The 27,864-nt window shown below is 42.9% G+C and overlaps 1 protein-coding gene across 2 annotated transcripts; it reads right to left on the minus strand.

The window, feature by feature from the left end:
- On the minus strand, positions 1–27,811 carry LOC112458485 (PTB domain-containing engulfment adapter protein 1-like). Of its 2 annotated transcripts, none has more exons than XM_025022139.1 (9): positions 27,695–27,811; positions 5,801–5,911; positions 5,616–5,683; positions 2,703–2,885; positions 2,261–2,587; positions 1,954–2,165; positions 1,662–1,876; positions 1,360–1,586; positions 1–1,287 (listed from the first exon to the last, which is right to left on the minus strand). In XM_025022139.1, the coding sequence occupies exons 2-9, from the start codon at positions 5,871–5,873 to the stop codon at positions 1,213–1,215; spliced, it is 1,380 nt and encodes a 459-aa protein (XP_024877907.1). In that variant the 5' UTR covers positions 5,874–5,911; positions 27,695–27,811; the 3' UTR covers positions 1–1,212. The 2 variants fall into 2 exon arrangements, with proteins under 2 accessions (XP_024877907.1, XP_024877905.1); XM_025022137.1 differs by lacking the exon at positions 27,695–27,811 and adding an exon at positions 17,833–18,028.
- Between the last annotated feature and the right edge of the window lie 53 nt (positions 27,812–27,864).

A 27,864-nucleotide genomic window follows, 5' to 3' on the forward strand; every position in this document is an offset into this window, starting at 1 on the left:
TTTTTGTTGTAATAATCATATGCTATATTCTTAACTATTATATCTTAAACAATATAGCAACAATAATATTTCATATGTACATAATTACTAATCCTCTCTGTAGCGATAAACGTGAACTCGTTTAACGCCTTACGTTTGGTCGGATCGCGATACGTAGACATTACCGTAAACTCTACAGCCGAAAGTTTTCATACGCTCCTACAATTAACTTTTTTTTTTCCTATCACTTACGTTCGCGCGTTAAAAGCAAGGTGAAGGTATGTACGACAGACCAAAGAAAGAGGATATGTTGAGTGTATGAGTTCAATCGACAGACTATGAAAGCTATGCGTTCGTATTATTAGTGTGATTTCTAAACGCTACTACGTTAGTGCTCCGTTTTTTTTGTTTTTTTTTTTTTCATCTACTAGCTCACTTTTCGACAGACGATTGAACAACAATGTGACGAGTTTAAATCAAACTAGGCCGAGTGTAAAATGTGTATTATCAATTGTAGCTTTAGAATGTAAGAGATTGCTCGGCCGTCACCAATTCTTCAATTCAATGGCTACAAAATTATAATATTTATTAGTTCTTTTTCAATATCTCGTTAAAAAATATGAAAGACGCAAGCATACCATCGTCGATATGAGATTCGCGATAAGAAAAATTGTATATACATATACATATATATCAAATTCTCGTCGATGAGATTCGCGACAAGAAAAAATTGTGTATGTATATATACATACATACATACATAAAATTAGTTATATATATATATATATATATATATATATATATAACAAATTTTAACAAATTTTCGTCTATATAATTATGTTGTCTCGATTAGAATAATGTCTCATTCCACTCTAACGGTCGACTTGAGATCTCCTCTCACTGACTGATCATTAACAACGATAACGCATTTTCAGTGCGTCATTCAGATTGGACCCCAGTTCTAAAGCGACGAATAGAATAGCGTAGATTACTAGCGAGTGTAGAAGGATACACGCTTATAGAATTATTTCACATAAATGTGTACCATAAATATCGAACATGATCATAAATATACGAGTAGGGTAATAGTAATAATTGACTAATTTTGGTTTTACACGGACATAATCCCTAATTGCTTTATCCGTATTAATTGGTATTTCGTACTCTGCATCTTAAGAGCACTTAATAAAGTTCTCGTTCGAACGCTCGTAACTTCCGATCTGATTGGCGATTTTAATTCCGCAGTGGGTCCAAGCTCTCCAAAGAAAAGTCATCCGTTCCGATGCACAGCCCTCTACTAAAACCATCCTAAAAATTTTTCGCCATGTTACAACCTGTCTACAACAGAAGCAATTGGAGAATGAAAATTGCATGTTTTACCTTCATCTCCAGCAGCTTCTTGTCTAGCAGACCGATAGCGTTTTCCAGTTCTTGCTGGCTAGGATTAGATGTCATGGTCGAAGCTCCGAATTCTCCCATTTCAAACGGATCCTTAAATTCATTCTTCATGTTTAAAGTCGGCGTAGGATTAAAAGGAATGCTACCAAACAGATCTTCCTTGATTCCATTTTGACGTCTCGAGTCTTTCGTCTTTGGTGGTGGTGCCACTGGATAGAGAATACAATATTCTCAGAGATGATATATGTGTAATGAAAGTTAATATCCATAAATTGTATACTTACACAGGGGCGGAGGACTGGTTGTGCCGTTAGATTGCGAGAAGAAGATCGATCCTGAAGATATCTGACCGTTAAGGAGCGGATTGTTATTTGACTGATGATTGGCAAGACCGTTGGTTGCGGTCTCGTAAGCTCTTGGATTGAAATCTTCCTCAAACTCGTCCATCAACAGTCCTTCCAATTTAGTGCCAACCGACGGCATTGGCGCTGGCTCATTTCTATGAAAAAATAAGAAATAATATGAAATCAAGAAAGCTGAGATTAGTGAAATTTACAATCATCACATTGATCATACCCCATGAAATCATCGTCAAAACTCTTCTCGAAACTTCTCGGTGGAACTGGTGGCGGTTGCTGTGGTCCATTAGATGTATTTCCGTTGCTGTCGCTCATGTTCAGCAATGGCTGGCTAATCGTACCATTGACTTGCGGTGAATCCGTAGGAGCTCCAGGTACGTGAAGAATATCGGGTATATTATGTTGCGATAGGTACGCCGACACATCCGCCTAAATAGAAATATAGTCAACAAGTATTGAAATAATTTTTATTTATATATTATTAAGAGTATTAGATATACTTCTCATATAGTTTTCAAACTAACCGAGCCTTTAATAGCCGCGACGTCCTGCAATCGTTGCCGATAAACATTGTTTTCGTGTTCGAGTCGCTTTATCTTCTGCTGCAGGACCATACAACGTCGTTGTGTCTCTAAATCCTTGCCGGATGTTTCCAGGAACCTCCTGTAGGCCAAATCGAAAGCTTGGCCGATGGTCAGCGTGATTTCCTCGGCTAGTTTATCGCTGACGAAAACGAAGCATGTATGCCTCTCCGCGTCCTCTTCCTTCGCGATGAAACTGAAGAACTTCTTCTCCCCTTTGTCGTCGGCGCAGTACGAGATTCTATGTAACGGATACTGATGCATAATTCGCTGCAAGAATAACCTTCGATTAAATGACGGCCAAGTAATCGAGCCTTGGACACGTGAACGTACGGAATGCAATTATCGCGTAAAAGTCATCTTCACGTCGACGAATGGCACTAACCTTGGGCGTCGTTTTCGTTTTTGGTTCCTGTATCGCCACGCCATCGATGCTTATGGTGAGCTCGACCTTCGGGGTTTTCGTGCCTTCGCTCTTCTTGAGTTGCTGATTGAATTTCAGTTTGCAGATCGCCTCCTTAACGACCTCGATCCCTTTGGGTTGGTCCACCTCTGTGCTGCCCAAATACTAAAATATCAAATCATAGGAAGATGACGAAAAAAAGGGGAATCAGGTACATTCCGTGTATGTGCAACTTTTGTGACAAAAACAGCAAGAGGAACGACGCAGCGTGAGAAACGTTGTGACGTTTCCGAGAAAAAATGCGCATTGAAAACGCGATACGAATGCACTTCTTTATTAACCGCGGTTTTTTTTAACGCATTCCTCCGCGGCCTGCATATTTTTGCATTATAATCGTCGTAAATCTCCGGCATGCATCTGTAAATTAGCAACGCACGACATCTCTCGTCAAGGTAATATTTCCGAGAGAAAAGTTGTTCAACTGCTTGTGGATATGGCTGTATAAATCGGTATATATATATATATATATATACACTTTTACGCAATCAAAACAGCTTAAGAGTTTCGGACATCTTAAATCACACAAAAAATTTTATTTGTCGAGCGCAAAGATTATAGCGCGCATATTGCAAAAAATCACCGATAAAAATAAAAACGTTGATCGCGATACGTAGAGAGCGAGAAAAGAAGTCGGATATACGTCGGCAAGGAGAGAAATTAATCCTAATCGATATAGTTAATAGAAACTGCTTGCAATCATCGCATTTCGCAAATCGAACAAAAGAAACAAGACATTTCGCAATGACGTTTGAAAATAAAACGCAAATCTAACGGCAATTTACGCCGCATTCCTTCTACCCGATAAAATATTTCTGCACTTTAATCTTACACGAATAACGCGATAAACGTAACACTGACAAATTGCGCGATTATCGCGATATTATCGCGCCACGATGACGTTTCACTGTGTAGTTTAATGATCTCGGGATACTTTTATATTTCTGGTTAAATACGCATCTTCTTGGATGATGAAACCGTCATCTCGATTACTTATGCAAATTGATCGCGTTTTCCATTTTATTTCTGATAAATATACAAATAAATAATTAATCGCATTTCAAAATAAGATGAGGATTTGGTTAGATATAATTATAATAAAAATACGGTAGCCAAAAACTAATCTTTAAATTCTTCTAAGATCACAAAAAAATTCAAATAAATTGCTATCAAAATTTTTAAAAATTGCTTTTAATTAAAAAAGAAAGATTTATGCCTTTTTGGTCAATCTAATGTAATGAATAATGAGATCGATTATGCAGTCGATAGGAATATGAGATATTTTGTGCCACGAAGAGAAACTTCTCTTGGGCGGGAATATCTTCCGAAAAAAAGCCACGGGGAGAGTTGGATTGCGGAAACTTAATCCGGTCAGAGAAAAAGGCATGTCCGGACATGCCAATTCCGCTGTTTCGTGTCTAGTGGTGACGACACGACACTCGTTTCGTTCGTGAGATAGTGAAATCTGGCCGCTCGCGCGAAGTTTCGAAGTTCAACGAACTCACGGCGCGGGCGACGCGCCTGTTGGGTCTCAGCGTCTCGAACAACAATTCATCCGCGATATATGCCGTATTCGTATTCATGGGGGAAACTTACGTACGTGCCGGTAACAATTCGAAACGAAAGGCAGGCGGGTGCGCGGTTGCGATCGTTGCGCAATTTTTCCGGGTGACGCGAAATGAATGAACGCTTCGAGCCTAGGATCTTTTTTCCTATTTCTGTGCAAGTCATGGAAATAATGAGATTCTACAACCGGCTCTAGAAAGTGCAAATCGCGGGTCACTTTCGGTTTTACGTCCGCATCGTTTTTTTAACGACCGTACATTAAGCCCCTCCCGTTATTAGATTCAACTTGAACATCTGTATATATTAATATGAGACGTCTGCGTCTTTCGTTTCCAGCCTTGCACTCCTTTCCCTCATTACAGGAAATATTAATTTTTTTTGATAATTTGAATCAATTATCACAAATTCTTATATAATATTTCTAAGAAACCGCTTTCTGATATTTTTTTCTTTTTTTTTTTTAGAGAAATATACCTAACAATCTACTGTATTATAAAATATTAAAATTTAAACAATTAAAAAATATTTCTTTTCTCTATAAAACATACAAGAATAAAAAATATTGAATGTTTTTGTTCTCAATCAACTGCTTCTATTTTCATTACCCTTCCGCCGCAGTTATTGCTTAATAGTAGCCAGCAATTTCTCCGGCTTTTCTCAGGCTGTGCACGATGCCTCGGCGTTCCGCCCGGCGAAATAATCAACTTAGCTTAATTACGCTCGTTAGCAGCGAAAGGTAATTAGGCGAACGCACGTCAACAAATTTCACGAACGCGTAATGGATATCCCGTTGAGTGGGTTCACGGGCTCGATAAGCTACCGGAGATGAAATTAAAAGCGGAAAAAGAGGATAGATGATACGCGTCGCGACGGCCTCGACCTTTCATTCCGTCAGTTTCGAGATACCGAGAAACGGTGCCAAGATGATACTTGTCGTCGCTTGGTTGTTGTTCATCCCGCGGTTTCACAATCGCGTACTGCGACCTTGGTTAATGTGCATACGCCAGCATATCAATAATAAAAAATACTCTCAACATCCCGTTGAAAATAAAAACGTAATCTTAATAAATTATTTATAAAAATAAAAATTTTATTGCTTTACAAAAATCATTTATTTCTAATCTTCTAGCACGAATTTCAGCACAAATTGTGACTCGCAAAAATAATCGCTACAGTTCTTTACGAAGGAAAGTCGAGATATAAGTAATAGCTCCATAACACAACGTTATACTTACAATATCTTCGCAGTATAGTATAAAAATCGTACAATACCTTGACTAGGTAGGCGATGTGTCCTTTTTGGAGCGCGTCCGGTGGGTGTATCCAGTTCCTACTCGTTCCTGCGAACAGGAGAGTCGCGATGGTTTTCAACCTTCGCCATAGCAGCGGCGAGCCATATTTGCTAATACTAGTTGCGATTCGCGACACACGTGCTTTGGAGAGCCAGGGTTACTCACCTCCGTTTTTACTCGGCTGATTTTTATTGTTCGCCGAATTCTGCGCCCATTTCAGTAACGTCGAGTTCCTCATGTTGTCGGCCTCTGGCTACAACCGACTTTCAGACCCCTCTGCAACACAAAACCGACAAACCATTGAATTGGCATATAAAAGACTAATTCCCAATATGCAAGTGGCTCGTATATCATTTCTAAATATAGATATAAGATACACAAAATAAATATAGATATTAGATACACTTATAGGTGTAATAAATTAAACTTTCTAGACATCGATTATTCCATTTAAAATACATATAAAATATATAACTAAAAAATAGAAACTTTTTAGCTTTAATATATGACAATTAATTTCTTTTTCTGTTTCAAAAAATATAATTTTATACGTATATACGAGTTCTTTCGTTGTCAGTAACAGTTCAAGTGAAAGGCTTGTAGATCGACTGCTTATGAATACAAAAGATTTAAATGAGCCGCTGGTCAAACGTCAAAAGCCAACGCCAGCTGTAATTTTTCCTTTCCCTCGACATTCTATGAGGGATGTGAGTTTTGGATTCTATCTAGGTTGCCGCGCGCGTTCTCCTCTTATTTCCACGATCTCTCGCGTGCCGCCCTCGCTTTTATCTGTGTCCCGAAATTTACTTTCTATCCGCGCACAAGCTCCGACGCAAAAGCTAAGCTATCACGCGTGTATCATCATGGTCAACAAGAACTCGTGATCAAAGAACAGTCTTGTTATGTTGCAAAAGAGCGCAAAAACATATCAAGTTGTGTCGCTTCGACTGCAAATTTATAATATGCGATTTGCAAATAGAATTTTATATAAATCAATTTTATAGTTTTGATATGAATCATTAACCTTTTAAAAACGAGTAAATAAGCTACAGCAGCTACAGTATACTTTACATAATTTTACAATAAAATATATTTTTTATCATTACATCATTTTTTAATATAAAAATTCCAATTCTGACTAAATTTGTTTGTATAAATAGCTTATATTTCCTCTTTTTTGCGTTCTACGCGATAAAGCTTGTTTAAAATACCCGTCCTTAAAGAATTAATCCGTAATTCACGTTTTACATGTTAAAGTTATACATATTAAACATAAAAGACTATATTATTATATTATTATATCCTACTATATATTGTAACAATTATAATGATAACTAAGCTATTATGTTAGACAATTTCGATCGCATTGCTATGAATTACAGATTACAGTTCTAGATTGACGCGACCCTGAGGGAGAATGCAATAAGAGCGTGCATTCTGTCCTCTCCTTGCTCTTTCATTGGAAACGATTGCAGTAGCGAAATCTTTGTTCGACGTCTCCCGTCATTTCTCTCCCCGTCCTCCTCAACCGCGCCAGATCCAGTTCTCTTTATCATTCCTATCCGAGGAACGCGACTGAATCTTTTGACGTAACGAAGCCTATGTATATTCATAGAAAATCAGGTCAATTACATGCGTGTAACGCACGCACACGCACACAAGCGCACAAATGACAAGTTTTCTCTCACGCTCGGAGTGTCTCATCGCGATATTTTTCTCTTCTTTGACGAAAGATATACCGATCATTATGACGATTTGAAATTAAATGAAGAATCTCTTTATGAAGAATCTCTATTGTTTCTCGTAGGTGCCGCGAACACCGTGTGAAATCCACTTAAAGCACGGACGATTGTTCGCGGTGTACCAGCGGTCAGCCTTGAAGACGAAGGCTAAATCCTTTCGCGTTTCATCATCTCGCGCATGACACCACCTCAGACTTTGAGACATTAAGTATCCAATTGGATCAAGTATGCGCAGTTAGAGATGTCGATAGAGTGCGATGGGCACGTTGCGTTGCGGCATATTTCGTCCATCCATGCATCCCATCTCTGACCCATCCTATAGGTATCTTTACTTTTGTTCCACATAACAGAACACTGATACAAACTATATTTATATTTTATCTCTAATCTTATGCGCGACAATTCTTGTAATTACTCGTGAATAAAACGTCACATGTTAATTTCAGTTAGCGTGTTTAAATTTGCAGAAAATTCAGCTAATTGGGGAGGATGAAAATGTTGAAGTAAAGAACGTGGTCTAGAAAGAAACAGCGGACGCACATCGACGTTTGTTTGAGTAAACTAATTATATGTCAACACATGAGAGAGCTTTAAACTTATCTCAGACGACTCCAGAAATACTTACGCCTGCAAAAATACTTACGCCTGCAAAAATATTTGAATATCTTTTTGCACGCAATCGTGAGTTTGACTGCGCGTGGTGTCACGGTATGCGTAGGCGTGTTTGCGCGAGATTAAACGGCTTATCTACATACACCTTCCTCTCTAACAAAAGAGGAATGCAGCCTCACGAGAACGCGTACATCCATCCGGAATTCCGATACCACCTACCTCTGCACTCGAACGTGAAGACAGTATCGGAGTAGAATTTTTCCGTTTGCGCAAATGGGAACGTCCGACGTTCGCAGTTAATTCGGCAATGAGCGTAATCACAAGTGAGCGGCCAAGACTGGAATTTTTCCGCTCGATACGCGCGAGCGAGAAAGTCCAAGAGCTCGCCGAGACGTTCTTGAATATGTCTGTTAAGCTGGCGCGGTCACTCTAGCACGAATGAGACAAGAATTTAGCTATTTTGTTACTGTACTATCAGTTTCTTATCTTATGCTCAATTTCGTTGCGCTAGCTATTTAAAGACAGTAGCTATGCTAGATTAAATTTAACCGTTATAAAAAAAGTTGTAAAAAATTAAAAAAGGATAAATTATTCGAATTTTTACATTGTCAATTAATATTTAAATACGTTACAAAGAAATCCAATAATTTATGAGTTTATGAATGTAATTATAAATTTAAAATTATCAGATCGATATTTACTGATATTTGAATCAAAATAATACAAGAAACAAAAAGCATGAGATAAAAAACATGTTATTGAGTTAACAGAACGAAAGTCACAAAAACTTCTACGGTGTCTGCAAATATTAGTGTGCTGCAGGAATATTGCAATGAATAAATAACGAGTGTTTTATCAAGATACGTAATCTCGCAAATCTCAGACAGAGCATCAACGAATGATAGTGCCGGCCATAAGGTATATCGATGTCGCACCGACAACATGCATTCGAGAATCATTAAATTTTAAAATCGTCGACGGGTATCGCTCGTCCTGGGGGAGACATCTCCGAAGAGATCGACGTCGCGTGTCGTCGCGGTCAATTCAGGAATTGAGGCAATCGCTTTTGTGCGCTCGAAGTGGACGGTGTCCCGCGGCCATGCCATTTGAGAGGCGTTTAAGCGCTGAAAGGTGGAGGTTCGGATTTAATGCACGACTTCCTATTCCTCCCACGTAGGCGCAAAGAGGTCGAGCGCCAAAGCCGAAGCGCGTTGTGTGCCGGGCCGTTGCCGCGCCGCGCCACGCCGTGCGAACGGATCACGGCGCGGATCTGTGCCGCTCTCTTTCTCCTTCGTGCGATACATCAAACTGTCCGCCCCCGTTCCTCCTTTCTTTGCGTGTTTTCGCAGTCGCCGGGTGCGTCGCGATTACGATTTGCGGCGGATAATGGTAGTTATGAAACAATTAAATTAGCATTTTTTCGCCGATTATAAATCCGACGAGTAAAAGTAGTAATCGCGAGTCCTTGACGATTAAAAATACGTGCATAATAACAGCTATGTACGTTTTCTTACAAAATTATATGGTGTACAGTGAAAAGAAAAATATTAGCAATATCTAGCAAAACATAAACGGTATATACATTATTATAAATCAATTAATATATGCGTTTACAAAGAAATATTAGACAATATCAAAATATTTAAGATAATGAATAGTAATATGCCAAAGTGACAGAAAAATATTTCATATCACACGTAACAAGTAATTCATGCACTTCGTGCATTTACAATGGAATGAAAAACAAAATCTATATTTATAATGATTATATAGAAACGTTAACCAATGTACTTATATATATACATTATATGCTAATAATAAAATAGATAAGTGCACGTGTGCAGTTACACGTATCTATCCTTTTCTAATAAATACTTCCGATATATATGTGAGCGGCCTTTCCTTCCTCTAGATCCCCCGCTTTTTTCCTCTTATACGTATTTCTTTTTTTCATCAGCGTTACACGTCGGATTACTTCTCTAATTGGCACACGATCGCCGAGTTCCCTGCGTCGCAAGCGTTTCAAGTTCCCCTGTGGGAACCGTGAAAGTTGCTTCGCTATCATTTGCGGAGCTTTCATAACGCGAAGATGTACCGTTAAGATTTAGCTCGCAGCAGGAAAAGTTGCCTTACAATTTATTACGCGAAAGCGAACTTGGCTGGGTTTATTAAATGCATAAGCCCCGGCGTTGTGTGACGCGCGTGTTACCCGCGTGCGCGTTGCGTATACTAACGTCCGATGGGGCCCGATTCTAGAGAGGCCATCGAAGAAAGTAGAACCCCTCACGCCGCGCCGTCATGCACGACCGCGCATGCCGCATAGGCGCGATAGCAACTTCTCGCGAAGGCAAGATCGCACACGAGAGGCATGTCTCGCGGGCGCCTACATCCGCCGCGTATAGATTATCCGTGACGTTTCGCGATAAGAAGGATGGAAAGTATCGGGTTTTTGTGCCGAGATCCGAGGTACCGGCGCGCCATAATTAGGCAATAATCGAGAACGAGCGTTCAGTCGTGTTTCCTCGATACGTAATTATCTATTAATAGCGACGAACTCGTGCACGTAGACAAATAATATTTTTTTTATCTATTCGCCGATCTCGCCGATCGAACGTGAATGAAGTATTTATAGAATTAAAGAATATATACATGTATAATCCGTTTCTATCGGACGCTCGTTTCACCCGGAAGCGTTCAACGTCCAATTATTTGCCGCGAGAAGGGCCAACAAAAGGTATCGCTATACAACCACGTGTCACGCGCGTTTTACTACGTTTCATATGCTTGACACGTACAACGAGGCAAATAGATAGCGGTCCTTTCACGAACGTAGGGAGCAACGTTCGCATGGGCGCATCGAGAGCACATCGAAATTCTTCGCGTCGAGAACGCTGAAGAACGCGAGACGATCGTGTCTTGACGTACGAATGAAAGGATCCTCTATTCGACGCCACTCGCCGGAAACACAAAGAAAAATCGTGGCCACACAAAAGGCCCTGCGCTCGAGGGAAATGTCTTCACACGAACGGCACTCTTGAGCAACCGGCATTACGACAGCGTGATCCTAATTGTGATTCAAATATGTACATCGGGATTATTTTTTCAATGTATTCTTGGTAAAGACGTCATATTTAAAATAAAAAAAAATTGCGAGAGACGATAATCTAATTAAATATTATCTACGATAAAAAAGCGGAAACTATTTGCCATTTCGCTTGTAGTTATCATTTTACTTCGAACATTTCATGTCTAACGTTATATATCTATATAAGTCATGTGCTGTTTACGGATCGCATATCGTTCGCAGAATGAACAAGCGACGTCAAGGTTAATTAGTCATCGTAGCTTTTGAATTGACACGTAGTAAACGCTCATTTTACTGTTTAATCGCTGTTTTTAATGTCTTTAAAATTTATGCAAAATTTGAGAATAATGACTTGATAATGTGCTTGCAAAATTTAACCGACACGCGCGATTATTAAAGCAGAAGCGTGATGTATATGCGATGCATCAACAGGCGCTACCCGCGCTACCTCGCGCGCTACCCATTACAGGCGATAATAATAAACATCTCGAGACAATCTATTAGGCGCTCGATCGAGAAGATGCGCCGCAAAAACCGTATGCTAATAAACACGCGTGCGTTGTTGGACGTTGGACGTTGCGTACGAAGCTGCACGTGATGTTACGAGACGAGATACGCTGAAGGATAGCGATGTATGCGTTAATGACGCTATTACTTAAAGCGTGAAAAATAACCGAGTGATAAACGATGCGAAAATTGAATGCATTATTAAATCACCAGAAATACAAAAATAATTCACACAAAATATGTTTTTAATTCACGACATCGAACTTCACTCTTCCAATGAATAATTAACAAACAAAGGAATACAAAATCTAACAGATGGCTCAAGGAAGAGATACGTGCGCCGAGAGGAAAGCGTCATTTCTCAAGGAATATTAGAAAAAAAAGGAAAGAGGGAAAAGAGAGAACAAAAAGTTGAGAACCTTCATTTATGATTTAAACGTCGAAGCTGTTATTACGGCTCATTTTCTTAATCGGGCTGTTATCCTCGATTCCTCAGACAAACGTAAGGTTACACGTGCTTCCGGGAATGCAACAATATTAAATTACCGAGTGCAATTCTAGTTTATTGGTACTCGACATAGATAATTAAAGAAACACGATACGCCCGGCTTAGGAGAGAAATGTGATTTAATTAGCGAAACTCTCGTCGGATATGTCTGAGTTTCAAGTTTAGTTTAAATAATTTCAAAGATTACGCGGATTCGTATTTAAATAACTTATAATTAGAGAATCAATGCAACAAAGAGGCAGTAAACGTGCCTGTTTGTTGAGCTACCATGCCGCATTCCTCCAATACGGTTTTGACATCATTTAAATCACCGGCCCATTTGCAGATCATTAACATGTATAGCTATCGCGAACAATTCGCGTCGTGAATAATGAATAATCATGCACGTTGCCTACGTGCCAAATATCAACAACTTTCACTGCCAATTTCGACCGTCAACAAAATCTTTCGTCAAGTTTTTACACGTCCTCCTAATTATTACATTTATATCGTAAAATTAATGTTATTATTAGAATGTTATATTTTTATATCACAATGCAGTCTTTGAAATCTCTCCTATAAGAAAATAAAACAGTAAAGATCCCACCTACTCTGTTAAGAACAGGCATATGTTCGGCATTTATTCAACGACTGCAGACTGGATCAAGTTCAAGTGGGTTCTCCCCTTCCCGCACAAAACTTAATGACGAACGTAAATGTCACTCATATAATTGCTCCATCGGGCGACCGTTGCATCGCGTATTGTCGTTTCCGCGTCGAGTTCCGCGCGCGGAAAAGCGCGAGGACAGATGCACGCGCAACGAGCAACGCGCCCGCGCCGCGCGTCGGCGAGAGAAACGCTTTCGCGGAATTTGTAATTGCCCGACGACACTGGCACCATTAGACGGCTGTTAAACACATAGGCGCGGAATCGCCCAGCGTGTGCATTTAACCCCGGCGTATACGGCTGATACATACGTTGAAGCGGCGGGTTGCATAACTTTTCAAGGTAAAACTCCCCCACCGTCAACGAGACAATCGCGTCTCACTACCGTTGCAGTTGCAGCTGCTGACCACCCGTCGGCGGTGCCGGTGGTCAATTAGTATCACTGTTAATTCAATCTCTGCCTCGCCTATGGTAGATCCGGTCGACCGACGGATCGATGGGGCGCCCATCCGAAGCACCGAGCGCATCAAAAGTCGCGTCGTGTCGCGTTTCTCTCTCGTCTATGGCGAAATCGGCATTGGTTTTGCTTTAGCGAAACGCTATTTTGTACAGATGTCAACTTTTCGACTTTTAATATCATGTTACACACACATACTATATATTATTCATATTACATATTATGTCAATATTATTATATTATATATTGCATATTTTACCTATTTCAGTTAGAACTTCGTTAAAATATAAATTAAATAACAAAAATTATTGTATTAAATATATTAAAACACCCAAAAGTAATAGATAATGTAATATAGCGGGGGTGTACATTCCTATTTGATACATAAGAAAAAATGATTGATTGCAATAAAGTTCAATTTCTTAGAGCAACGAACGCGAATATCGAGAGAGAGTCGTTCTAGAGATTATTATTGGAAACATCCTTTCATGGAGGACTTTCATTCGAAAAATAAAAGCAAATCCCCCGAGCGTGATCAGCGGCGAGCGGAACGCAAAAAGATCCGTTCGATAGCGCGGGCTCGTGCGCGAGTGAAAATTCGATTTACATAGAAAGGATGACGTGGAAAAGCGCATTAAGTTCGCGCGGGTTTCTTCGCGAGTCCATTAGCCGAGGATCTATGGTCCATACTAATCGGCGCGGAATGACTGTGACTTTAACGAGGTAAACTCTATTTTTCCGGCGGATGCGGTCAATTAGAAAATGGCTGGTCGCACTTTCTCCCGGGTTCCTGTGACGCCTTCGGCGTTATTTAGAGAAAAAATCTTGTGGGTCGTGACCCACATGGTCAACCATCGCGAAAGCTTTAACCCTTCCGCTCGTCGCAAGAAATTTTCGCTTGAGATATAACGCACTTCCACTTATTTCGTGCTACTTTTGTCGAATATTCACTTCTCGTGAGTTTAATTGCTACTATTGCTAGAAGATTGAGAAGCATTGCCACTTCACAACAGTTTCATATATCTCTTTATCTAATGCTTATATCTTACGTTCGACCTAATTTTATTCGGATCATTAATGTTATTCGATACCTGTGTTCATTAGGATTCTCAGCATTTCGATACGCAACAATGTTCTCTTGTTCTTTTCGCTCTACATCTGCCTTTAAATATAATGCGCGTGTTATCCCACAGCGCTTACGCCGGTAATACATTGTGGGTACAATGCCCAGGTAACAAGCGAAAAGAAACCAGCGTCTAATATTCCCATACCAAACGTAAAATGTTCTATTGTATACATTACGTGCACAGGATACACCGACGGAAAATTTTCCGCTTCCGGACAATGATGAATCGCGTCTGACGAGTGAGAGAAGATCGTACGTATATAAATCGATCGTAGCGTCGTTGATAACGGAAACAAGATTTATGAGATTATCTAAAGGAAAACGCTGCTATGCATTGCTCTTTTTATGTGTATCTGAATGCTTGCCGCTTTAATGTAAATCTTGATTCTCATGACACAATGCACCTATAATACAATGTGCTAATTGATGAACATGATTTGAAATTGTCACACGCAGGCTATGCACTTTAATTTAAATAGATTCAATCCCCTGAAATGTATAATTGCAATATAAAGTAAATTGTTAAAATCGATATAATGTTGCATAGAAATTAGTAATTACCTAGCATATGTCTCCTACTATAAATATGTAAAATGTGGCTGTATCTTCAAAAATATTACTTTGTTTCAGGAAAGATAAACATTTCTCGGAGATAAACGCGAAATGTCTCTCGATAACGCACGTATCTTTAAGATAAAAACTGTGGAAAACTTTTACCTAGATTTACAGAATTTCCTCTTGTAGTCAGATTCCATTCGTCTTTTATCACGAGTATGTCGTCGGCACTTACACACAAACGTACGCAAATAGCATTAGAGATAGTTTCGACTTTGACGAAGGCACGGTCGGAGCAAGTTGTCAGATTTCAGGATCTTCGTATCCTCGAGTGCATTTTCAACTTCGGTCGTTCGACACGCTTTCGATATTTTTCTTCGATGTTTTCCTACCTAAGATCATCTCGAAGAGATAAAGCACGATTGAATTTTTGAAAAAAAGTCACGTCGCGCTCGATTTCAAGTCTCTCGACGTGATTTCTCGAGCGCTTCACATTTGTATCGATTTTCGTTGACTTTTGACACGAGTTTGCCGTATCGGAGACTTTCGGTTGCTGATAACCCGCAAATCTTTCAAGGAAATAACGGCGCCTAGCGCTTCATATTTTTTGAGCCTACCCGTCGAAAAAAAGCGGCGAATCGATAGCCTTTGCTCGAGACGGGATCTTTGTTGCGTCATTGCGTCAAAGCCGACATTCGCTGCTGTTCCGAAAAGTCAAAATAACACGATAAGATCGCGCAGTGTTCCCAATTTAGCTGCAAGCGTGCCGCATTCCTCAGCAATCTTGCGCGAACAATTAAAAAAAAAGGACTCGCTCGCGAGTTGCATCGTCGTTTTCTTGCAAACGTGTGCATTATGCACCGCTGCAATTTACGTTACAAATTACGATGTACTCTTTAAATAAAATGCAGAAATGCACACGCATGGTAAATGACGGATCTTAAAACGGTTGATAAAATTCGTTCGAAATTTGAAAGCGAGAAGGTTTTAAAAGCCCGAATTCAGGTATTGTTATTCATCACCCCGAAGATAAGATTTCCTCCGGTGTGTGTATTATCATCTGTAGGATGTATTTTTCGATTCAAAGGATGTATTCCAGTTGGAAGCAAGGGACTGATCGCCCGTGACTTTTGAGACACGTTGTAGCGAATGGCACGGCCTTTGGTGCCCCCGGCCCCGGAGGGCAACCGGCGCACGAGACGGCCTTGTAAAAACTGATACTGTTACTTCCGAGATGCTCGGGCGACTCTCCCAGCAGCTTACGTCTAATTGCATTCGCGAGGAAACGGGGTGAGAAACGAGTCATTATCTTTTAACCGGAGGAGCATGCTGTTTAACGTCGCGGACGGCTAATTGTCGCTGGATTTATTGTCGACAGCGCGCCGTTATCAGCATTGGGCGGCTACGCGTGCGTAATTATGATAAATATATTGCCACTCAAATCGGTCCATTTAAAGTGAATGAAATTAATGGCGCAAGTAGCGCGCGGGTGGAACGCGCGTCAAAGTCTGCATCAATCTCTAGCGTCACAATAAAATAAATATAAATAAATTTGTAATACGTATTATCTAAATATACCTAGAATTAAATAATACCTAAATATCTTAGTATACATATAAATAAAATATGAAAAATTTCATAGATCCATCCCCTCGAAATACAACCACCTGTTGACCGGATGCTTAAATATATCTAATTTAAATCTCTAACTACAGTTTACGAGTAATGTAAATAGATGGACAATGAAAACGCAATGATCGCAAACATAAATATCTCGTGCCGTTGTGTGATTACAGAAAGAGTCCCGATTTCTCCGTGTCCGACTGTGCAGGTCTGCCATTGTTTAGCCGTTAATAGAGACCTCGACTTCTATATAGAGCGATAGTTTCTATACGCGGAACTGGCGTTTAATGCCCATCACGGAGAAGAGCTCCGAGGAGCGAGCGAGGAGGGTAAGACCTTTAATGGCGCGGCGAAGAAACTCGCGACGACCGGCCGAGAGACGAAGATCGATCCCGGTCTCGAGGCGGCGGCTCTCGACCGTGTTGCACGACGTAAGAAAGTAATCGACGAAACGGCGAGACGCCCCGTAAAGGAAAAGTGGAGCGCCCGCCCGTAATTTGCGGATTTCACTGAAAAGCCAGCCGCCGCGCCGCGCTGAGCGAAGTCCGTCTCTCGTTACGATTTCGTTCCTCGCGGATCCCTCGCTGCCGCCTCGCGGCTCGCACACGATCGCTCGTGCGATCGGTCTCGCGCGCGAACGTAAGAAAGTGATTCTATTCGCGTCTGATCGCGGCGGCGCGCGCGCGTTTTCACTCGCGCGGAGAACGGAGTAACCCATTTTATATACTATATCTACGTTCTCCAAGTCCGGCCGAGGTTTTCCGAGAGCGATTTCGCGAGAGCGAGCGGACAATTAGCCGTTAATTATAAAATCTCTTACCGTGAGATTAGGTCGCTATTAGTTTGGTTACGGACGAAGGGACCTACGGTGTCTCGCACGTTCGCGCAATTCGTGTCGATGACTTTTGACTTTCGAAACGGCACACGATGGGAGCTACGCCTCCGTAATTAAATCTAATCAAGAGGATTTCGCACGTGCGAATGACGTCCGTCCGACTATCTCGCGCTGTAGCGCGAACAAGCCGGATGTCGATAACTCCGACGTAACCCACGGCGTCGGTGGAACAATAATCTTTTAACATCGGTTTCACGGCTCTGCATACAATGACAAATTTTTCGCAGCCATTCATATTACATAAAATAATGATCTCGCGTATTTATACATGTACAAAGAATAATGTAACTATTGTTATTCATATCATGAATAATCGGTTTTTTTACGAAAGCTAATTAAAAATAAATTCCTATCATTTACATCGAAGACATTCGCGGTATTAAATGTCGCTCGTTAATCAAGTATTATTAGGTCGAGTCGCCGTTTGCAAAAGTCGCTCACCTGTTGCTCTTGCTCGTGCGAACGACTCACTGACATTCAACGAGGTCGCCCGGGACACATTCCCAAACCTCGCGCAGGAAATCGAGCTGGGAAACTACAGCGGAGAGACGACTCGGAGTCGGAGATGCCACGGAACAATACAACCCGACTGACGCGACGGCTCGCGACGGACTGGAGTGAGCGCACGAGCGCACGTCGCCGGGTGAACGCGGAGGAGAGCAGGAGAGCGCGACAAGAGGTGCCGAGCACGGACGAACGCAAACGAACGCGGCCGATCGTCGAGCACAGCTGGTCGTGGGAGTCGAATCGCCCGCGCGCCGCTAGGTAGATTATTCGGTGAAACGGAGGCTGATATTGGGTGGTGGTACCAGCCACGGTCGGGCTACGGCCCGTCCTCATCATCCACCTATTCCCCGCAATCCGTTCGTTATCTCCTCGCATGGAAAAGAAGAAGAATTTCAAACAAGCGGGAGATTGAGCGATTACTCGCGGGGGGGGGGGACGCTCCGTGCTCCTTCTACGCCGGTAATGAAATTTCCATCTCTGATGAGAGATGAGAGATGATGGAGGAAACGGTACGACGCGAGATAGGAGAAGAGAGAGAGAAAAAGCGGATCGCGTAGAAATTCGTATCTCCGGGATAAGCGAGAACAAGAAAGAGAGAGATCGCGAGGGACTGGTCGGTCGAGAGCTGTCGCGCCGGGTCTCTTCGCAGAATGGAGTAGCGAGCGCGATCGTTGATGGTAGATGATCCGATAGAATGAGAAGGGATAGGAGAGGATGGCGGTACCAGCCACGGCCGGGGCCGCCGCGCCGAGAGCCTGTCCGTCCTCCATCGCGGGCTACAGCAGGTTGTTACAGGGAGAAGGAAGAGGAGGAGGCGAGGGGCAGAGAGCGAAGAAAGACAGAGACAGAGTGAGAAAGACCAAGACGCGTATTCTTACGAGATCCATCTCTGTCCCTTCGCGCTAAATAGATAAGAGGATAACCGGCGCCGCGCGACGTGATCGTCTCGGAACAATTGGCCGACGATAGTTACACTCCATTTTCTATTCATAGCTCGTCGGTGCGAATTGTTACGCGAGGCCGTGCGCGGACTGAAACCTTTAGCACGTAATCTCGACGAATTCAATTCCCGGCCGCGCTGTACGCGGGAGAATGAACCGTGCGCCAATTGACGCGAATAAACATAGCCGTCACTTTCGCGTCATCGGAGTCTGGACTCTCGTGTCCGCGGACCCGGAGTGCACGTTGCTCCCGATTCCTGCGAGGGCGATCACGGTTTTTTACAACCGGATCACGCGCCACGGCAATTAAATGTGAATTCCCCCCCCCCCCCCGTAGCGACTAATAAAATATTTCTGTCTAGCTAAAGCTCTCCCGCTCTCTTTCTCTCTCTTCGAGATCCGCGCAAAAATCCGCGAGTGTCCTTCCCGATAATTTTACAGAAGCCTAGAAGTGAAATTCAGGGCGAGGCTTCGCGACAGGATGCACGCGCACTTCTACGCCGTATATAAACGCGCGAAACATTCGCAACGAGTGACCCCGTGTACACACGAGCAGACACACACACACACACGCCGGTGTCTCTCCTTTATGAGCGCACGCTATCAGCGAGCGCGCATTCAACTACCGTTTGTGAGAAAATAATGCCGAATTACGAAATCACGGTGGCCGTTCCGCATATACGACGCAAAAGGTGCGTGACCGCGTAAACGCGAGATCAATAAATCATTCTTTTTTTTTCTTCCACATTTTTCCGCCTCTCTTGTTTTCCTCTTTTCGTCGTTTTACTTCGGAAAACCCACGACCACAAATCATTAAGGATAAAGGAATATTACGAGATTTTTAATGAGATTTGCTAAGCGAGCGGTAAAATACTTGGCTATAAATATCCTTCGGTAACTTTCAATTTCATCCGTTACCCCTGAATAATTAGCATTGATTTAAAAACATTCTTTAAACATCTTAAGAATTTCTCGGAAGTCTCGAAACTCCTGTTTATTTTCGCAATAATAATATTCTTCAAATTCGAGTGACCACATACCGTGAAAAAATTTCGTGCTTCAATTTTAGGAATATGCAATCGCAAAAGTTTCTCTTCAATCACATCAATTATTTCCGATGACCGACTAAAAATTGCGTTTCGTCGATTTCGTCGCTGTAAAAACAAAGTGATTTCATATCCGCGCTCGCGAAACCAGCTTCGTGAATTTCGCCGAGTGTTGCGGAAAGATTCGGGATTTTCGTGCGTCATTCGCGCGACGCAACGAAACGCGATAATTCCTAACAAAACACCGTGTTATGGCGTTTTGCGCCACTCGGCCGAGTGCGTCGATACGACGGGTGTATTAAAACGCGGACAGGTTTCAGGTGTGATTCAGCGTCCAAGCGGAAAACCGGTTTTTTGTCTTTTTTTTTCTCTCCCCGCGCGCCGCTCGTCGCCTCATTATACAATCAAATGAAAGGTTTAGTTGCACAATTATTGTTTTGGTTCCTCATTTCCGTTTCGGCCGATATCCGCGAGACGACTTTCGTAGCGGCATGATTTCTCACGATTCTAGATCTGCGTGATTTTCACGCGTTTCGTCGATCTTTTTGGAACTTTCTCGAGTTTCGGTTTCACCGGCAGCGGCGGCAGCGGCAACGGTCACCTCGGACAATGCTCAATCGCTACTAGTAACCGCCTCGGACGGTAGCCACGCGCGAAAGTAGGGAAAGTATCTCTCGATTCGCACGCATGTCCGACATACATATCGCTGATGAAAGAAAAAGAACTCGGAGCCGTCATCGCCTCAGCGATATGCGCTCGCGATCGATTGCGATTCACGCGGGATAAAACTAGAGAGAAGTATTTTAAAACTGCAACCCTACCACGCTGTAAATTGATCTTTGCGAGCCGACAAGCCTCCTCGCGAGTTTCCGCGAAATCAACATCTCTCGCGCGGAGATCTCGATCGCGAGGCATTGTGTACGCGATCGCGCGGTAACGGGACGACGATTATACACATATGCGCGTACACACGTGTGCACATTCACTTTACATAATAACGGTCGGCCGGGTGCTTAGCGTAAAAATGAATGCGCGTCGGTGACTCGTGGTCTCTATTACGTGAGAAATAATTATAACGCATAATTCGACTGGAATTCGCGCGATTGATCAAAGCGAATCAGCCTGACGGCCGCGATACGCCCTCGAGAGAGAGCGCGCGTAAAAGGTCCGCTGGAAAACGCATTCGTGCGTTTGCACGCGCGCATGTACGCCCACTTGATAAACGCCGAGGCGAAATCGTATCTCTCGAATAATTCACTGTAATAGGAAACGCGAGGTGGCCGCGCAGAGATATGCACGGAAATCGCGCGATATCGGTGCAGCCGAGACGGACGCACGAGCGCGTTTTTCCCCCGAGACTTCTCTTCTCCTGGCGCTTCGATTTGCACTTTCATTTTTCGTAATGACGCTCGCGTAAAATGCGCGGATCGCGCACATGGGCGTGAAATCGCGATCTTCAGCCGCGTAATCGTCGCGAGCGCGCCAAGCGTGGTACGGAACCGTAAACACCTGAAATAATTGTATCACTTTAAACTTTCCAGGATGCCAGATATAAATCGATTAAATTGTGCAGATTTTCTAATAATTACGTAATTGAGATATTTCAAGTATCTCGAGGTATTCGGTATGTTTCAGATATTTAAATACACTCACAGAATACACACTTTTCTTTTTCGCCTTTCAACTTGCAACACTGGTAACGAATCTGTTGATCCATTTTATCACGCTCGACTTAACGTACCTTTCGTGTGACATTCGAGATTATTTCAACAACGGCGGAAAGTCGAGTTGCCAAATTATTCAGTATCGTGTTGCTCGAAAAATTGTTTGCGATGCAGTAACACCGCGATAACGTATTGTTGCGATATGAAAGATATACATGTTATGTAATCTAAGATCACGGTATATAATAGCGCATCACGATCGATGAAACACACGTGGCAGATGATTCTTTTTAAACAGGCGATGTGCCTCGAGCAAGAATGAACTCGACTCTAAGCTAAGATTTCTGAGGATTTCTCCATTCATTAAATTTGATTGATAAATGTTTCCTAGTCTGAAAAATTTCCTAATCAATTAAGGAAAGAACATTATTATTGTTAAGTAATAATTCGAAATTATTGACGCAACACGAAGCGCAAACGACTTTTATATCATCGAACATGACGTAGACGGTGATCCCGGAAGCAGCAGGCAGAAAGAAGTTGAGGGAATGGAATTGATGGATTCGAGGTATGTAATTTCCGCGTCGACAATGCGCGAACAAAGATTATCGGGAAAAGACGAGCTTCCGCGACGACAATTTTCCAACTTTAATCACGTCCTCGCTCATCCGCATACGACCCTGAAAATCCCGCAAACGCGAAAAGAATTTATTCCAAGGCGAAAATTCGTATACGAATATGGAAAAACGTCGTATTCAAAATGTATATAGTTTTGAAAGCTTTTTGGATGTATTTATTTTCTTAAATTCTTACTGACAGTGACAATAAGATTTTACAGAGAAAAAAAATTAACGGTCCGACTCTCTCGGACAAGTTAAGAGCTTTACTTAGTCATGAAACATCGGAATCGAAGCAAGCCTGGCGACAAGAGCATATAAAATTATCGTGGAATGCAGTTCACGTGCATTCGAACAAGCCTCGCCAGCGACGCACGCATGTGCGTACACGCATCTCCTATGTGCAGAACGCGTGTAGACACAGATTCGTTCTGTGTCTCGGGAATATGTGGCTAAAGAAACCGATAGTCACGCTGCAATTATCGACTTCCTATTCGGCGTACCTCACGTCTCATTCTTTAATTCCCCGCCTCGTAATGTAATATGTTAAGTGCGTCGTGCAGTGCCTATTCTTTCTATTCTTTCTATCTATAATTGCATTTAGTAATCAAGTCGTTATATTAAAGTCAATTTGTCATTCCATTAGTTATGGATGTATTACCAGGAATACATCCTTATACTTGCAAATCGCGCATACGCGCTTTTGTAGTAACCGCCTTATCAGGATTTTGCGCGTTTAATTTGTATAAAATATGCGCAATAATTACAGATATATATATATAGACTAATGGTTTAATATCTTTTCACGTTCTACTATATTTTTTTTATTATTTCTTGCGTGTACGATAAGCGAATCGTGCACGCGAGTTTCGCAGATGACTCGAGGAATGCAAATCAAACGTTAATAAGCGGAATAAACGCGATTCACGAGCGACGTCGATCCCGGCGTTACGTGGCGTTTTGCCGACATTTTTACGATCATCCGATACAAAAGAGTCTGCGTCTCGTCACGGCACACCCGTGCCGATTTCCATAAATTTATAAATAACATAAGATGACGATACCAAATGTTGTCCGCCAATTCAACTCGCAACTCACATATACGACGAGCCAATAATTCATTAATCAATCGCAATCTGTTCGATGCCAGATGAGTATAAGGATGAGTAGCAAATAATCGCGCCTTGCTCCGATTCGGATTGAAAACCGTCAATTCTCAATGGCGAAATTTAAACAGTGACACACAATTATAAGAAATTAAAAATAAATCAGATTAGTTAAAATACAATTAAAATAAATAGAAAATAATCTTTAAAGTAGGGTTTTCCATAATGTGACGCCTCAAACTTGTTTAAATTGCACAGAAATCCAGCCCTGCTGTCCTTGTTAGGTAAGATTTGTAACAGATACGCGTTATAACCGTGAATTATCATCTCGCGGGATTCAAGCCGTAAATTCAAGAAACTCGTCAACCGTGCTTGAGGAAACCCTTAATCACGTTCTTGACCACCGACCATCTCTCCGCCCGCATTTTGGTGTGCCAACATTGTGTCGTTGGGTCGTTACACGACAAAAGGCCGGCATTTCTTTTTCTGTCTTTCTCTTTGTACACCGGGTGACTTATCGGGGCCGCCTGCACCGTTACGTGCGCGCACGACAACGTCTGAGATAGGATTATCTGAATGTTTGGATGCGATACCGTTTTCCACGCTTCACACACTTCACATAATGCTTCATAAAGCTATGCAGTTTCACGCTTTATCATATACTATCTAGCTACTCCGAAGAGTATGACCATATTGACTGATACGATATCGACCAGCCCACCGGAAGAAGGATTCTGCCTTTTTCCATTTTCCTGTAAGCATTTTGTAAAGAATTTAATGTATTAACATTCGAGCTATCGGCGAAGTACAAAGGAATGTAAATGTATATATATGTCAGTATAACAGAAGTTTCAACGTTACCTTATTGACATTAAAATTAATGTGTAATTAGCGTACAAATATAAAAATTTCCTTGAAATTATCGCGTTATATAAAACGCGCAAAAATGAATGAAGACATGATTCTAAGAATTATTGCGAAACTTGTTGCGAATTATTAGCGCGGAACCTTTAGACGTTAAATCTAAGGAACGAAAGATTATATCGACATCTGCCTCGAGCAACGCATCTGCGATGTTCTTTAGCAGCTCTAGCAGGTGCGAGTCGCTCCCCCAAGAGCAGGGGAAGCAGATCCATTGTAACCAACCGACGGAAATTTTATTTCAGAAAAGTAACAAGAGAGTTCCCTACGCTAAATAAAACTTTAACGAAATAAAATATTTAAACAAGTTTCATTAACATCCTTTGGTAGACCGGGAGGCGTTAAATGCGCCGCAGCCGTATTTAAAACTGAATTAATATCGCGAGGTCTGTTACGCCCCCTCCGTTCAGGGCTAATGACATTTCACAGTACGTGGCTCGCGTATGTAGGCAGCGCCGGAATACGGGGACAAAGCGAAACGAAAACAACAGTCGACCGTTCCTTTGCGGTATTACCGCTTTCCTGCTGCTCTCTCGCAGTGTCGTAACTAGGCGAACTTTTCCGCAGCGTCCGGTGCGTGCCGTCGAAGCGCATCCAAACGCGTCGTCGTCTCCCGTGGTTAATGTGGTTATCGTGCGCCACGATAACGCCTAAAATTCAGATTGTTTCACCGTCCGGAGAGCGGAGAGCATATTGCCTCCGTCTGACAACCGGTGTTTCCGTGGTTCCTTCTCTCTCATTTTTTTGCTGCAATAAAATGCTACCTTCGCCTATACCGGGTGACTCAAGCGCGCTGCGTATCTGCGTCGTTGACTAGAAAGAATGTGCGTATTAGCGGATCCTTTACGTAAGGACGACTCGCTTCGAGATCGTTATCATCTTTACTTAGCGTCGAAGGTTGCCACTCAGTTGTCAGGTGATCAACGATGATTAAGCTCCAAAAATAAAAAGAAACCAGAACCTGACGAGCCACTCTTAATCCCAAAATTATACGAAGGATAAAAGAAACGGAATTACCGACATTACTGTTTACATAAAATTATATAAATAATCTCTTAAGCATTTTGGAGACATCATTATAGAGTCAAACAATAAATTACAGTAAGTTATGAATATATATAAATGCTTTCGAGCTATTCTAAGTATTTAAATAAACGAAATTCTTTGTACGTCGTAAATCTAACTTATTAAACGTCAGCTATAAATTCGAGATACTAATATGTCCCGGCGTTTCGTCAAGGAAATTTCCTCTCTCGCTTTTATCCTGTGAACTCACTCGTTTAACCTCAGGAACTGGAACGCGCGCGCGCACGTGTTTGACGTTCACGTATTATTTGAGAAAAGTGATAAGGACGCGTGGTAACGACGGTGGTAAGAGAACGGGCGCGGAATGACTCGCGGCGGACATTTGCCGTGACGTGACGCCATCAAGTCCTGTCGGAATGGCAGGTTCGAATACCTCGCCAGCCTGCTGCCTACCTGCCTGCGAGCAACGCACGCACCGGCTCGCGGCTGCTCCTCGCTCGTATCAATGTGTCTTCCGCCGTGCGGTGTGTTCACCGGGTGGCTCTTTAAAAGTCGATTCGCCTAGCCATTTCGCTTAGCCATTAAACCGGTCCCTTTTGTCAGCCTACTGTCGGCCGGCGCGGCGCGACTCGAACGAGTCTGCACTCTGCAGCGTACACGCTCGGACGCACACAAATACACGCAACGACGCACGCACGGACGCACGCGAACGAACGACCACCAGGCCATACGTGACACATACGCCGAGTGTTACTCATTTCCACACACAAGGTGACGGATTAATTTCTGTCTAATTGAAAGTCGCGATTAATCAATCATTTCGGCGGAGGACGGCTCCGTGGCGGCGGTTATTAGCGGTTGATTAACGCGCGCGACACGCGAATACCGTATTTCGAGGAATTCCGTTATTGTCATCGGCGGTGCTCGTTCGTGCGAGCGGAAGGACTCACAGCGATGAATTCCTTTTTTTTCCACCGTTCTGCGAACAACGCTCCATTGTAGCTTTACGAGAATGTCGAGGAAGCTCGAATTTTTTATGTATTTTTAAATATATGTAGTAAATGCACGCGTTCACTTTAGATCCCAATACCAAGTATTTAAATTTACCATAGGATTATTAATATCTCGATTGCAAATTAAGCAAAGACCGCTAATTCCGAACTGATCGCGCAACACAAATAATCGTGATATCGATTACTTCCCTCGTGTATCGTAATTCGTGTATCGTAATTTAAAACGATTTTAGAGACGAGTCGCGAACAGGACGAAGAGTGGGCGTTCGTACGATACGAAACGTTATCTGCGCGACGTTAACCTTTTCAGCATTCAAGGAACGGCACCGCACATACATATAATAATAAACGATAAATAATAATGAATGAGACTGACGCGCTTAACGTCTGTTCGTTGACGAGTCAGTCAAACATGTTTACGGGATCGTCAGACCCCGTCGATCGACGAGACCCGTTAAATTTCGTCATCCCGATCGATAGGAGACGAGCCGGAGCGCGAAAACGGTCGCGAGCGACGGCGAATCCTGCGGTAAAAGTGCAATCTGACATTTGAAGGTACTCGCGTGCGAGCCACGGCGTCCTTGGGTCAGTTCGCGACGTCAGAAATTCAACCTGATCGCGCGGGACCGCTTACGTTATCGCTTACGGTTACGTTCGCGCACCTGTGAATCCCTCGTTCAATTCCCGTCAAAGGGACACGGCCGGAGTAACGTGTTTTCGATCCTATCCTTCCGTGGAATCTCCGCGTGCAAAAACACGACTCCGAGAGCGCAGGCACGCGCAGGTATATAAACACGGGGAGCAGGTAAACAGACATATCGGAGTCGATATTCCGGGAACTCCGGATTTCGAAAGACAGCAAGTCGAATTTCCCGTTCAAATTGAGCTTGAATCACAGAGAGACGATCGATGTGAGAAACTTTTTCACGTCCGCGGCACAGGAAATCAGACTCCCCGGTGTATACCTGCGCGTCACTTTCGGTCGCCTGAAATAAGTGCGAGAGGTCAACTTTGTTTTGATATCGCGCGCAATGTGATTGAACGTGAGGCGCGATGAGACGAGTCCGCGGTGAACAGAGAACGAGCGGAAAAGGCAGTCAAGTCGCGAGGACACGCACCTTGCGCGTTAACCCTTCCTCGGGAACCGACGGCGAAGGAGGACGGCTCGACCTTTGCGCGCGCGTTCTCCGAGTTCTCTCCACCGTTAAGTTAACCGCGGCGGCGCTTGTCCCTCTTGGTAAAAATGCCGAAATAGAAAGTCGGAGTCGCGCGCTCCGACACGGTGCTCCCCGAAGGAACGTTTTCCACCGTGCTCGAGACGGAGGACACATTGCACACGGGGGCACCCGAGGGAAATTTGAAGGCGGCGATTCTCTTTCTTTTCGGGAGAGAGACCCGAATATAAACGCGCACGAGGCGTCGCGGCGCGCAACGCGGAGTGTATTATCGTGTTTTCACTTACCGGCCGCGATGGATCGTTGTGCTTCCCGGTGACTGACGTTCCTTGGTCGGGCCGCCGCTTTCCAGGAAGAACCGTAATTCACCTGCTCGGACGGGCACGCGACTCACCAGTGCGAACGGGGAAAAGTACGTTTGAGAGTCCAGGCGGGACCGGCGCGCGCAACGCCGTCT

This window comes from Temnothorax curvispinosus, unplaced genomic scaffold (genome assembly GCF_003070985.1).
Source record: "Temnothorax curvispinosus isolate PA1 unplaced genomic scaffold, ASM307098v1 QBEX01008959.1, whole genome shotgun sequence".
NCBI lineage: Eukaryota > Metazoa > Arthropoda > Insecta > Hymenoptera > Formicidae > Temnothorax > Temnothorax curvispinosus.